The sequence below is a fragment of the Leucoraja erinacea genome, chromosome 27 (genome assembly GCF_028641065.1).
Source record: "Leucoraja erinacea ecotype New England chromosome 27, Leri_hhj_1, whole genome shotgun sequence".
Taxonomy (NCBI): Eukaryota; Metazoa; Chordata; class Chondrichthyes; order Rajiformes; family Rajidae; genus Leucoraja; species Leucoraja erinaceus.
In genome coordinates this window covers 17,641,392-17,655,747 of record NC_073403.1, presented here as the reverse complement: position 1 = coordinate 17,655,747, position 14,356 = coordinate 17,641,392, and the positions used below count along the sequence as shown (strand labels likewise).

General features: G+C 43.8%; 1 protein-coding gene across 1 annotated transcript in view; it reads right to left on the bottom strand.

Moving 5' to 3' along the window:
- Positions 1-3,036, bottom strand: part of LOC129710307 (G protein-activated inward rectifier potassium channel 1-like) — a 52,938-nt gene extending 49,902 nt beyond the window's left edge. Inside the window, exon 1 of the mRNA XM_055657213.1 lies at positions 1,663-3,036. Coding sequence (XP_055513188.1) covers positions 1,663-2,328 — 666 coding nt within the window. The 5' untranslated portion in view covers positions 2,329-3,036. The remainder of the gene's footprint in view (positions 1-1,662) is intronic.
- Positions 3,037-14,356: the final 11,320 nt, after the last annotated feature.

The following is a 14,356-nucleotide window of genomic DNA, read 5'->3' as shown; positions in this document are numbered from 1 at the left end:
CATTTCAAGAACATTACATTGACTGTCAAAGGCATTAGTGTCCAGTAGCTACATCATATATGCAAACGTACACGGGTTTGACATCATGTTTATCTAGTGACTCATAAACCCCAATTCTCCAAACGTCCCCCCCATCATTATTTAATGGAAGGGAGAAATAACCCACACACTTTATCACCACCTTCCTCCCGCTGCCCTCCATCAGATACTCGTGTTCCCACTAACCATGTAACTGCCGAAAGTTGTGACCCAATTAGCGCCTGCGTTTGACTCAGCCCTGGCAGTACCTGGCAGTGTGGGCGTCTCCCACTCAGTTGCTGGGGATTCCATCTGACAAATTCTGGGGCAATGTCTTCATAAATAATGATTAAAGTTCTGCATCGACAATGTGCAGTGCACAGCAGTGTAATATAATAAAGGTGGTACAGTTTCATTATTGTACACACAGAGTAGCGTTTGGGCAGGAAAGAGAAACCACAAATGAGCTTTGGTAGATTAATTGAAAGATCCAGCATGGAAACTCAGGACTTTCATATGAAGAAAGACTGGATAGACTCGGCTTGTACTCGCTAGAATTTAGAAGATTGAGGGGGGATCTTATAGAAACGTACAAAATTCTTAGGGGGTTGGACAGGCTAGATGCAGGAAGATTGTTCCCCGATGTTGGGCAAGTCCAGGACAAGGGGTCACAGTTTAAGGATAAAGGGGAAATCCTATAGGACCGAGATGAGAAAAACATTTTTCACACAGAGAGTGGTGAGTCTCTGGAACTCTCTGCCACATAAGGTAGTTGAGACCAGTTCATTGGCTATATTTAAGAGGGAGTTAGATGTGGCCCTTGTGGCTACAGGGATCAGGGGGTATGGAGAGAAGGCAGGTACAGGATACTGAGTTGGATGATCAGCCATGATCATATTGAATGGCGGTGCAGGCTCGAAGGGCCGAATGGCCTACTCCTGCACCTATTTTCTATGTTTCTATGTTTCTATGAAACTGGCCCTTCGGCCCACTGTCCAAACCCCCACTGAGTCCATACCTGTTCACACTGGTACTATGTTATCCCACTATTGCATCCACTCCCTACACACTGGTGGCAATTTACAGGGGCCAATTAACCTCCAAATCTGAGATGTGGGAAGAAACCGCAGCACCTGAAGGAAACCCAAGAGAAGAGAATGTTCAAACTCGATACAGACAGTACCTGAGGTCAGGATCGATCCTAGGTCCCTGGTGCTGTGGGGCACCAGTCGCTGTGTATTAATGATAACACACTTATTCTGGCCTTCTGCCCCATCATTTTGCTATCTATGCAGAGATCCGAAACGACTGCAAATGCTTGTAGTATTTGAACATATTCTGAAGCAGTCTATTCATGAAAGAATCACTTGAAGTAGCTGTACTCTGTTAACTCTTCTGTTGCTGAATTGCCCTGGGAACAATACTGCTCTTCCTTGAGCCTCATTTTATTTTTCACTCAGCAAATTAAATTTGCAACCATCTGCATGGCCGAGGACAATAACATCTTGCAATTAAAAAAAAAGGTTTGTTTTAATGAACTAGTTCAGTCCAACACTTTATCTGCAGAGCCAAATCTAGTTAGAGAGCCTGGTTTGGCTTAAACACATTTACCGGAAAAATTAGTTAATGTTTGACAGCGCTTACCTTTATCACTTTGCATCTCATCTGAGCAGAGACCATATGGCTGTTTCTAAGGTTCCCTACTCGAAACATCAGGCACATTTTGCCGTCGCGCTGGGAGATGACTACGCTGCGGCTGAACATCAAAGTCTCTGCCCTTTTGTTTGGCTGGGACATTTTCATGAACATGCACCCGATCAGAAAGGCATCCACAATGGAGCCAAGCAAGGACTGGAACAAGAAGAGGAGGATGCCCTCGGGGCATTTCTCGGTGATGTATCTGAAGCCGTAACCAATGGTGGCTTCTGTTTCTATGAAGAAAAGAAAAGCGGATGGAAAGTTGTAGACATTGGCCACACACGGAGTGTAGTTCTCACCGTGGGTCTGATCTATGTCTCCACGGATGTAGGCTATGATCCACCACATTGAAGCCATCACTAGCCAGGCTATCGTGTAAGTCATAATGAAAATTAAGAGGTTCCATCGCCACTTCAGATCCACTAAAGTTGTGAACAAATCAGAAATGTACCTACTTGTCTCTCCGCCTAAGTTCCCATGCTGCACGTTACAACGACCGTTCTTGTCAACAAACCTTTGTCTTTTCTTTTTTATGGGAGCGTTGTAGGTGGAACCCCTGGAAGTATTGACAACTTGGTAGTCTTCCCCGAATTTCCGACGGAGCGCAGACATCCTTTCAGCTGTGCCCTGAGACCATTAATCCTCGTCCAGTGTTGCTTTATCCTTGATTCAGCCTCAGTCTTTGTGCAATGACACCGGTCTCCTTTCAAATCTGGAAGTTGGAAAGGCACTAAATGACATTGTTTAGTTGCTAGGTAGCTTAGGATTCTCACTTTGAGGGATGTTTTCCCCGTTGCTAGGGAGTTTAACGTTTCGAGACAGCAAAGGGAAGTAGGGACTCTCCTCGATTCAGCTGCTCTGTGATGATCAGAAAAGGTTAGAAGCTCGGGAGCATGTGCAGCTTTGTAACAGGAATGCTGTTGTGGTCTTGGAGACTCCCTGAGAACTGTTACCCAGCATCACGGTGCTTGTAGAGATGGGAGCTGTACACGGCAGTGGGCTGGCCAATTGCAGCACACTGCTGCCTTGCAATCTTCCCCTCGGGGAAGTGATAAACAGAATGAGCAAACAACAGTGAGAAAGAGAGGCAGACAAATAAAAAAAGATAAAGTGATGTACAAATGAGACTGGCAGGACTGTGAAACAAAAAGAAACGCCAAGGCACAGACAGAAGTAATTTCAGTGAGGATCACACATCATTTTAACAATACAAAGTTTAAGCATTCAAGACCATTGTTTAATAGGATTACATTTGCCATGAAAGAATTTCACTGAGCCTTGTCAGATATGACAATAAAATATTCCATTCCTTTTCCAGTTTTCTTTAAAGTACGTTCTATTGTACCAGAAAAAAAAATCACCGTGACAGTAAAAATAAAAAGTTATTCCAACTTGAATAACGACAATGTTTAAATGTGGGGGAGTATCTTGAAAATGTTAAAATGCTGATATATATTAAAATAAAATATATCAAGGAAAATCGGTCTGTATATTATAAAAGCCGTATCCTTTACAAAGCTGCAATTTGTCAAGGATTGCAATGAAAATGTGAATGAGATATGATGCTGCCCCCTACTGATAAAAGTCACTGTAAAATCAAACAAAACCAGAGCCTTGAAATCTTCTGCCAGAACCGAGCGGGCTGCTTTGAGAACCGAGCGGGCTGCTTTGATAATTTTTGCTCATGGTTTCAGAAGGTCTTTGAAAATTGAATAATGCCTTGAGCAAAAAAGCCGTGAGGAAATTCACACATAGACCATAAGGATGGTGTGATGCAGCTGCTGTAACATGCAGGGTAACTGGCAAATTCTAATCTAAGTTTAATTGCAGACCATGTCGATTTTTCCACCCCTTTACTTTTTTAAACATAATCCAATCTAAACATACAACACTGGTTACAAAAGACCAACCCCAACCCAGCACCAAGGATGGGGCTGTTGTGGTTTGGCAAATTGCAGAATTAGCTATTGGACATCTCCATCTGAACCATGACGACACCAAACATTAAGACATTGCTTCCCGAATGGAGTAGGAAGGAACTGCAGATGCTGGTTTAAACCGAAGATAGACTGGACAAAAAGCTGGAGTAACTCAGCGGGACAGGCAGCATCTCTAGAGAGAAGGAATGGGTGACGTTTTGGGTTGAGACCCTTATTCCAGAATAGCCACTGCCCTCACTTTGGCACGGGATCTTCTCTCCCAAATCTCTGGCACCTGCCCTGCATTTCCTGCTCCTACTTCTTCCCATGCTCCACCATTGTTTCCATCTATTGTTGCCTCATAGAACTTGTTTCTTCCAAGCTTGCTGTCATTTTTGGTTTGGGATCAGCTCTCCACAAGAATTTGCTGAAGAGTTATAGATGTAGCCCAGTCCATCACTAAGACTAGAATCCCCACCATTGACTTCATCTACACTTCATGCTGCCTCGGAAAAGCAGCCAACATAATTAAAGACATTTTTCACCCCACTCATTCACTCTTCTCCCCCTCTCATTGCACAGAAGGTACAAAAGCTTGAAAGCACGTACCACTTTGTATTAATGTTTGGTCTCTGGACAGCTAGCATTTTATATTTAAAACAACGATGAATGATAGTCTGGAAGTTAGAGCAGGAGTGAATTATTTTTTATTATAATTAATGAAAGTGACTCTGCGAATGGGCTTTAATTATTTATTTGCCATATTTGCTGCTTGTGCATCACGATTTTTCCACAATAATTGCGGAGGTGCTTGACAACTAAGTGCTCCTCTGTTGAAGGGTGGGTGGGTGGCTGCATAACTGATGAGGGAACGGCAGGGAATGGAATACTGGATATGAAACTAATCCTGCAGACATGGTGTTGTTCTCATGGAATACTTCCCATGCATCTGCAACCTAGACCTTGGGCCTTCTAAAGTTTCCTCAATTTTGTTTCTATGCTATTGTATTCATGGACAATCTATGTCAGAATTTTTCCTGAGGTGACAAGGAGCAAATCATTAGTGATAACATCTCTGATGATCATTTGCAGCAAATGATTGCAGTAAAATTTCTAATTCTGTGCTGGTCACCAGCATTGTTGAGAACCCATATGATTTGGCCCAGTGTCTCCATCAAATCCTGAAAAATACCACATGCCTGGAGTCCAGGTGCTACAGTCGGGGCCATTTGATGTTACACCGTGCTTGCACACCCAAACTGGGACAATTCAGGATGCTGCTCCTATACTGCTAATCGGTGTCCCATTTACAGATGGCAGCCTCCAGCATGAATGATATACTCATTGAAGTGTTCCCAGGCATGGAACTCAGTCCATGAATGTAAGGTGGTTCCTTTTCTTTGATGTCATAGGGCAACTGAGCAGCATCCTCCTCAATGATTGAATTTACTGACTCTTGCACAGTTTAATTGACACCTTCCAATTGAGATTTAGTTGAGTAGATGATTATGACATTGTTGGAGGATGCAGGGAGGTGCAAATGGAGAGACATCATCAAGAGATCACAGGCGGGAGTGCAGTGGAGAGAAGATTGCAAGATTCAGCAGGTTCAACACAGACATTGTGGCCCCAAGGGCCTCACCTTGTACTGTACTATTCTATGTGTCCCACGTTCCATCCTTCCTTGCAGTTGTGACGTTTCCACTTTAATGTACAATTTGCAAACTTTTTAATAGTCTCTTTAGCAGACAACAGAAGTATTCAAACAATTAGTTTATTGCTTAGCAACTATTCCCAAACTGGAAAACTGGTATTCACCTTCATCATGACATTGTGCAAGGCCTACCTCATCCAGAAACCCATTGTTACACTCTTGCAAGTGTAGAATTTACCGCTACAGTCAAAGACAAATAGCTGCAAAGGAACTGACTAATACATCCATTCTTTCTTCCCAAGGACACGACAACTCGTATTAAAAATCAATTTGTTTAGGAAGGAACTGCAGATGCTGGTTTACACCGAAGATAGGCACAAAATGCTGGAGTAACTCAGCAGGACAGGCAGCGTCTCTGGAGAGAACGAATGGGTGGCGTTTCGGGTCGAGACCCTTCTTCAGACTTTAAAATGAATTTTCTGCATACAGGGCACCAAAATACAAACCACATTTATTTCCATTTTCATATGTTCTTTAATGTGTTGAGTCAATGAGCAATTAGTTCCCTAATCTGTCTGATATTCTTTCATCTGATCTTTTTCTGGGCCCAAATGGAACTAGGAAATAACGCCACCTCTTTCTGTGTTGCAGGCTGTCTAGATATCATAGGATCATAGACATTTCCCTCACAGAATAAGGTTGTTAATGCCATCCAGTGGTCTGGGACCTGGTTTCAATCCTGACTACCGGTGCTGTCTGTACGGAGTTTGTATGTTCTCCCCGTGACCGCGTGGGATTTTCACCGAGATCTTGGGTTTCCATCCACACTCCAAAGACAAACATGTTTGTCGGTTAATTGGCTTTATATAAATGTAAATTGTCCCTAGTGTGTAGGATAGTGTTAATGTACGGGGATCGCTGGTCAACGCAGACTCGGTGGGCTGAAGGTTCTGTTTCCGATCTGTATCTAAACTAAACTAAATTAAAGTAATGAATCTGGAAAAACGGATTGGAAATAATAACATTGATAAACAGCACCTTATACTAAGAAGCCGATTCTCAGTTGACATGCTAGTAAGTGGGATAATTCGCCCTTTGATTTCTGTTTCCATTCCTCTAGGGAATCCCATTTAGCTTTTCTCCCTTTGACTGTGCTTTTAGTGGAATCAAAGATAAGCCATTAAGCTTCAGTCCACCCAAGACGACATGACACCAATTTCTAGACCAGCACATTGACGACTTTCACGTATCTAGTGGACTCAACAGATTGATCTGAAATAGCAGGAATGAAGCCCTGGTGAAGGAAGTGAGGAAGTCTCAATCTGCCCTCTCCACTCTTGAACCTGATCCAGGGGTTTTGACCAAAATGTTGACTGGTCCTTTCCACCCACAAATGCTGCTCGACCTACTGAGTTCCAGCAGCAGGTCATCTGTGTCTCCGTGAAACTTTGAAATGTCTGATATGATGCCTGATATTCTGTGTATTGCAAATGAATATGTAGATTACCAGCCTGGACACAAAGTGCTGGAGTAACAGTGGGTCAGGCAGCATCTCTGCAGATGATCGACAGGTGATGTTTCAGGTTGTGGGGTCCTTCTTCAGTCCATGTGGGCGGGGGAGGGGTGGATGGGGAAGGAGGGATAGTAAGCTGGGAGGGAAGAGAGGAAGGGCAAAGCGTGGCAGGTAATCGGTGAACACAGGCAGGTGGTTTATGACAGGCAGAGAGTTGGAACTTGCTCTTGACACCCCAACCTTGGGGAAAAAGACTCTGAAACAAATGTGTCTCTGAACCAAAAGTCCATTAAAAAAAATACAAACAACACAAACAAAGTTCCAACCATCAAACCACCCCCCCCCCCCCCCCCCCCCCCCCCCCCCCCCCCCACACACACACACACCTTGCCTCCCCCCACCCCCCCCCCCCCCCCCCCCCCCCCCCACACCCCACCACACCCCCCACAAACACACACACACCTTGCCCTATTCACCCATTACCTGCCATACTTTGTTCCACCTCTCCTCCCTTCCAGTTTTCTCTCCCCACCACCCCCCCCCTTTCCTCCTACAATCAGTCTGAAGAAGGGTCCTGATCCTAAACGTCACCAATCTGTGTCCTCCAGAGATGCTGCTTGACCTGTTGAGTTTACTCCAGCACTTTTTTTGTCCTTTTTTATAAACCAGCATCTCCAGTTCCTTGTTTCTAATTTACCAGCAGACTGAGTCACAGCACTCCTGGCACAGAGTACACAGAGACACAAAGACAAAAGATTACACTGTTATCTTAGCAATCAACGATGTTTTAAACAAAATCCATGTTGATAATTACTGGGAAATGAAAATGAAAAAAAAAAATCCTGTTCAGTATTCATTTCATGTACCTATAACCAAACACCAATAATGTATGCACATATTTGTTCCCCTTCATTTATGTTCTTTATACTTTCACAATAGTGTTGTGATTTATGGCAGATCATCTCGGTCCAAAACTGACAGAACTGCCGCATCTGCTATCTTGTAGGAGCCGCCCCATTCCGTGAGGGTTGGCTAGCACTGAGCTGACAGTAACATTTTGAGAGGAAAGGGTTGAGGGGTCTCAACAAACAAAGGCGACAGACAACATAACATTAGAGCAAAGTTGCAGAAAATAGTTTGCATGCAGGATAGGATCTAGAACTCGTTGCTAAAAGGTGATGGAGGCAGAAAGGTTCATTGCACTTAAAAAGTGCTTGTGGGTAACTCCAGGACTAGAGACTAAAAGCTGGGAATTCGATTAGGCCATAGAATCATAGATTCATACAGCTGGGGAAGAGACCCTTCGCCCCTACTACTCTGTGCCCACCAAGATGCCTCATCTAAGCTAGTTCCATTTGCCCAGTTTGACCCATATTCTTCTAAACCTTCCCTATCCATGTACCTGCCCCAATGTCTTTTAAATGCCATTGCATCTACCTCAACTAGTTCTTCTGGCATTTCGTTCCATATCCCATCACATTTTCTGTGGAAAAAGTTGCCTCTCGGTTTGTATTAAGAAGCCCTTCCACCTAACGTTACCATGCTGACCAAGATGCCCCATCTAAGCTAATCCCAATTGTCAGTGTTTTGCCCAAATCTCTCTAAACCTTTCTTATCCATGTATTGGTCCAAAGCTCTTCTAAATGATATTGTACCTGTTTCAAGCACATCATCAGATTATCCCTCCCTGGCCTCCTCGTGCTTTTTTCCGAGTCCCACCCTATGGCCATCTCCACCCCCCCCCTCCCCCGCCCCCCCCCCCCCCCCCCCCCCTCCCTCCCCCCATTTCCCATTCTCTCCCCCCCCTCTAAAACCCTGCGCCCCCCCCTCTCCTCTCCTCAGAGCTTTGAATGACCTGACCCCCTCTCCTCTCACCCCCCGTAAAAAGGCACTCTCTCTCCCCCCCTCCCCCCCCTCTCCTCTCCCCCCCTCCCCTCTCCCCCCCTCTCCTCTCCCCCCTCTCCTCTTCCCACCCCCCCCTCCTCCTCCCCCTCCCCCCCCCCTCCCCTCTCCCCCCCCTCTCCTCCTCCCCTCCTCCCCCCCTCCCTCCCCCCCCCCCTCCCTCCCCCCCCTTCCCCTTTCTCTCTCCCCCCTTCTCTCTCCCCCCCCCCACCCCCTCCTCTCCCCCCCCCCCCCTCCCCTCTCTCCCTCCCCCCCCCCCCCCCCCCCCCCCCCCCCCCTCCCCCCCCCCCCCCCTCTCCTCCTCCTCCTCTCCTCCCCCCCCCCTCCTTCCGACTGATGAAGGGTTTCGGCCCGACACGTTGCCTATTTCCTTCGCTCCATAGATGCTGTTGCACCCGCTGAGTTTCTCCAGCTTTTTTGGGTACCCAAGATTTGAAGTTGTTCAGCCAGAGCTGACCACACTTCTCAGCATCTGCATACAATGGTGTATGGTGTGAACACTCTTTCCTTGACCTCAAGATACACTAAAACATATATTTAACAACAGACTAAAAACAACAAGAAAAAAAGGACGAGCCAGACTGTTGGTGAGGCTGCCATCGTACGGCACCACCTGGTGGCTCCTTTAATGTCATCTCACTTCTCATGTTTTACATTTTCCATTGCTGTCACCAGTAATTTTCGATTATCTTGGCAATTATCTGCTTTATAAGGATAAGTCATTGCAGATGGCTTGGGGTAATGCTGTGAATTTGAGTGTAAATATTAATTATCACTTCAGGCATGCTGGCACAAGTATACTAGACACATTTAATTTGTTCGGACCCTATCATATTTAACATTTCTTCATATCTAGAGCGGTAAACATCTCAATAATATTGGAACAGTGGGAGGAAATTATTTGGCTAAAACAATTAGTGGGTGGCACGATGGCACAGCGGTAGAGTTGCTGCCTTACACTGACAATGACAATTAAAATTGAAGCTGAATCCCGGGTTCAATCCTGACTATGGGTGCTCTCTGTACAGAGTTTTGGTAAAAATTAAAAATTGTGTAGTGCGTAGGATGGTGCTAGTGCTGGTCGGCGAGGACATGGTGAGCCAAAGGGTTCATTTCCACGCTGTATCTCTCTACTAAATTAAACTAAACTTGGGAGGAATAAATCTCTGTGTGTCTACTATTTGGGTAGAAATCAGGGAAAAATATACTACAAGCAATATTACTCTTGCATTAATGAGATTATTGTATTAATTAAGCAGCCTCTCGAGCATTAGGAATCTAGTCTAATCTAATCAGCAAACTTCATTAGCTCTGAGCTTTGTGCTGAATGGATCATTGGATCCATTTTGAGCTGAATGGATCATTGGATGGGGCTTGTCTTACTCATGTGAGGTGAAGAGTGGTTACAAAGGAAATATTACAATATTTTAAAAAATAATAGTATACACAGAACAAAAGCAGTGCAAAACTCTTAATATATTCTTAGTGTGTCTCTACATTCAATATTGTTTGTGCCATGTTGCATCAGATGACAGTAGTGTTCTCCACATGTTTTTATTGCTTTGTGAGTATGGTCATGACAGCAAGTTCTTCAAGGAATGTTCCACAATACCAACGGGCGACACGGCGGCAAAGCTGCTGCCTTACAGTACCAGAGCCCCGGGTCCGATACTGACTATGGTTGCTGTCTGTGCAGAGTTTGTATGTTCTCCCTGTGACTGCATGGGTTTTCCCCTTGTGCTCCGGTTTCCTCCCACATTCCAAAGATGTTCAGTTTTGTCGTTCAATTGGCTTCTGTAAATAGCCCCCAGTGCATAGGATACAAAAGTAGGATAACTTAGAACTAGTGAATGGGAGATTGATGGTCGGTGTGGATTTGGTGGGCAGAAGAGCCATTTTCCATATGTAGGAAGGAACTGCAGATGCTGGTTTAAACTGAAGATAGACGACACAAAATGCTGAAGTAACTCAGCGGGATAAAAGGAATGGGTGACATCCAGAGATGCTGCCTGTCCCGCTGAGCTACTCCAGCATTTTGTGTCTAGCCTGTTTCCATGCTGTATCTCTAAACTAAACTAAACTAAACTAACTGAAACAGGGAGATATTGCAACTTAAGGAATAAATGCTATAATGAAGAGATGGGCATGGAGGCATATATACACCAGGTTAAGGGATGATGCCTACAATCAGCTTGTTCTTTTTGTAAGATATCAATAATTTTTTTTACAGTCTGGATGTTGTTCTGCAACATTGCCGTAAGTCATAAAAGAAACATCAGCATAAAAAAATCCAATCATGCCATGTTTTATTGAGCATTGGTTTTAAATTGAACGCTTACAGAAAGTACCAGGCAACTTATCAAAGAAGACAAGGCAAAGAAAAGAAAACCTTCAGCAACAGTGTGGCTGAACAATAAATCAGGCATGAAGAGGTAAGTTGCTAATCTAACTCTAATGGTCTATATTAGTATATTCCCTTCTTTCAAATCCTTCTAATATTAACTGTTTGGAAGCTTTCAACTACATCATCATGTAAATGACAAACTCTAATCTAAGGCTAATTGCAGCCCATCTCAATGTTTTCCACCCCTTTACTTACTCGAACATGATCCAACCTAAACATGCCTTCCTGACTTTTATACTCATTGCCCCAACCGATGAAGGCAAGCAAATCAAAAGCCTTCTTTACTACTTTATCTACTTGTGAAGTCTCAATTTTCATTAGAATTAGAAGTAGTAATTCTAACTCCATATGAATACCAATAGACCAAAAACAAGTTGCCATTCACTACTGAACCATAGTGTTTCATAGACTGTTTGTACTTTGTGGTCACATCAATGTTCTCCATTGTCAGGTGTAGCTCAGATTCTTTCACCAGTTACAAAATACCAACTCCAACCCAGCTCCAAGGTTAGTAGAAACTATGAAATTCAAAGAAGAGGAACTACTGACACTTTTGAGAAATATAAAAGTGGATAAGTCTCCAGGTCCAGACAGGATATTCCCTAGGACATTGAGGGAAGTTAGTGTAGAAATAGCAGGGGCTATGACAGAAATATTTCAAATGTCATTAGAAACGGGAATAGTACCAGAGGATTGGCGTACTGCACATGTTGTTCCATTGTTTAAAAAGGGGTCTAAGAGTACACCTAGCAATTATAGACCTGTTAGTTTGACGTCAGTGGTGGGCAAATTAATGGAAAGGATACTTAGAGATAATATATATAGAAGCATCTGGATAAACAGGGTCTGATTAGGAACAGTCAACATGGATTTGTGCCTGGAAGGTCATGTTTGACTAATCTTCTTGAATTTTTTTAAGAGGTTACTCAGGAAATTGATGAGGGTAAAGCAGTGGATGTTGTATATATGGACTTCAGTAAGGCCTTTGACAAGGTTCCTCATGGAAGGTTGGTTAAGAAGGTTCAATGGTTGGGTATTAATGGTGAAGTAGCAAGATGGATTCAACAGTGGCTGAATGGGAGATGCCAGAGAGTAATGGTGGATGGTTGTTTGTCAGGTTGGAGGCCAGTGACTAGTGGGGTGCCACAGGGATCTGTGTTGGGTCCACTGTTGTTTGTCATGTACACCAATGATCTGGATGGTGGTGTGGTAAATTGGATTAGTAAGTATGTAGATGATACTAAGATAGGTGGGGTTGTGGATAATGAAGTCGATTTTCAAAGTCTACAGAGAGATTTATGCCAGTTGGAATGGTGAATCTCTGGAACTCTCTGCCATAGAGGGTAGTTGAGGCCAGTTCATTGGCTATATTTAAGAGGGAGTTAGATGTGGCCCTTGTGACTAAGGGGATCAGAGGTTATGGAGAGAAGGCAGGTACGGGATACTGAGTTGGATGATCAGCCATGATCATATTGAATGGCGGTGCAGGCTCGAAGGGCCGAATGGCCTACTCCTGCACCTAATTTCTATATTTCTATGTTTCTATGGAAGAGTGGGCTGAAAGATGGCAGATGGAGTTTAATGCTGATAAGTGTGAGGTGCTACATCTTGGCAGGACAAATCAAAATAGGACGTACATGGTAAATGGTAGGGAATTGAAGAATGCAGGTGAACAGAGGGATCTGGGAATAACTGTGCACAGTTCCCTGAAAGTGGAATCTCATGTAGATAGGGTGGTAAAGAAAGCTTTTGGTGTTTTGGCCTTTATAAATCAGAGCATTGAGTATAGAAGTTGGGATGTAATGTTAAAATTGTACAAGCAATTGGTGAGGCCAATTCTGGAGTATGGTGTACAATTTTGGTCGCCTAATTATAGGAAGGAGGTCAACAAAATAGAGAGAGTAAAGAGGAGATTTACTAGAATGTTGCCTGGGTTTCAGCAACTAAGTTCCAGAGAAAGGTTGAACAAGTTAGGGCTTTATTCTTTGGAGCGCAGAAGGTTAAGGGGGGACTTGATAGAGGTCTTTAAAATGATGAGAGGGATAGACAGAGTTGACGTGGATAAGCTTTTCCCACTGAGAGTAGGGAAGATTCAAACAAGAGGACATGACTTGAGAATTAAGGGACAGAAGTTTAGGGGTAACATAAGAGGGAACTTCTTTACTCAGAGAGTGGTAGCTGTGTGGAATGAGCTGCCAGTGAAGGTGGTGGAGGCAGGTTCATTTTTATAATTTAAAAATAAATTGGATAGTTATATGGACGGGAAAGGAATGGAGGGTTATGGTCTGAGCGCAGGTATATGGGACTAGTGGAGATTATGTGTTCGGCACGGACTAGAAGGGTCGAGATGGCCTGTTTCCGTGCTGTAATTGTTATATGGTTATATGGTTAGTGCTGCTGTGGTTTGACAAATTGCAGAACTAGTTATTGGACATATCCTTCTGAACTATGACTCCACCAACCATCAAGTCCTCAGGCTTCGTGAAGTGTAACTTGAGTTAATGGAAGGGAGGTTGGTTTGAGTGATGGCTTGTTCTGCGTCCACATTTCTGTACAATTACTTGCAGTCTTGCTTGAACAGTTCCCAAACCATGCTATGATGCATCCCGATAAAATGCTTCCCACGGCACATCTGTAGAAGGATGTACAGTGAGCACAAAGAGAGTCTAGAGAAAACAAAGGCCAGCAAGAACAAATCTCCTCATCCCACTGCCTTCATCTGTAGGCTACACCTGACAATGGATAACATTGATGTGAACTCAAAGTGCAAACTGCCATTCTTTGGTGCTGCAGTGAATGGCAAATTTTGTTTTTGGTATCTTGGTATTCTTATGCAGTTAGAATTAATGTTTCTGATTCTAATACAAATTGTGACAGCACAAGTAGATGGGGTAGTAAAGAATGCTTTTGGTATGCTTGCCCTCAAAGTTGGGGTTTTGAGTACGAAATCAGCAAGTTGTGTTACATATTTATAGGTCTTTGGTTTAGCTGCGGGGAGGGAGATTGAAACCTTAACATGGTCCGCCCTGTTTCGACTAATGCAATCAACTCGACGTGCACAAACAAGATCAAAGAAAACAAGTTGACCTACAACTTTAGGCAGTGCATGTCGTACGCAAGAATAAGTAGATTTAGCTGCATTTGGAGTAAAGTCATTCTGGTCGCCCCATTATGGGAAGGTTGTGGAGCCTTTGGAGAGAGTGCAGAAGATGTTTACCAGAATAGCATCTGGAGAGAAGGTATTAACT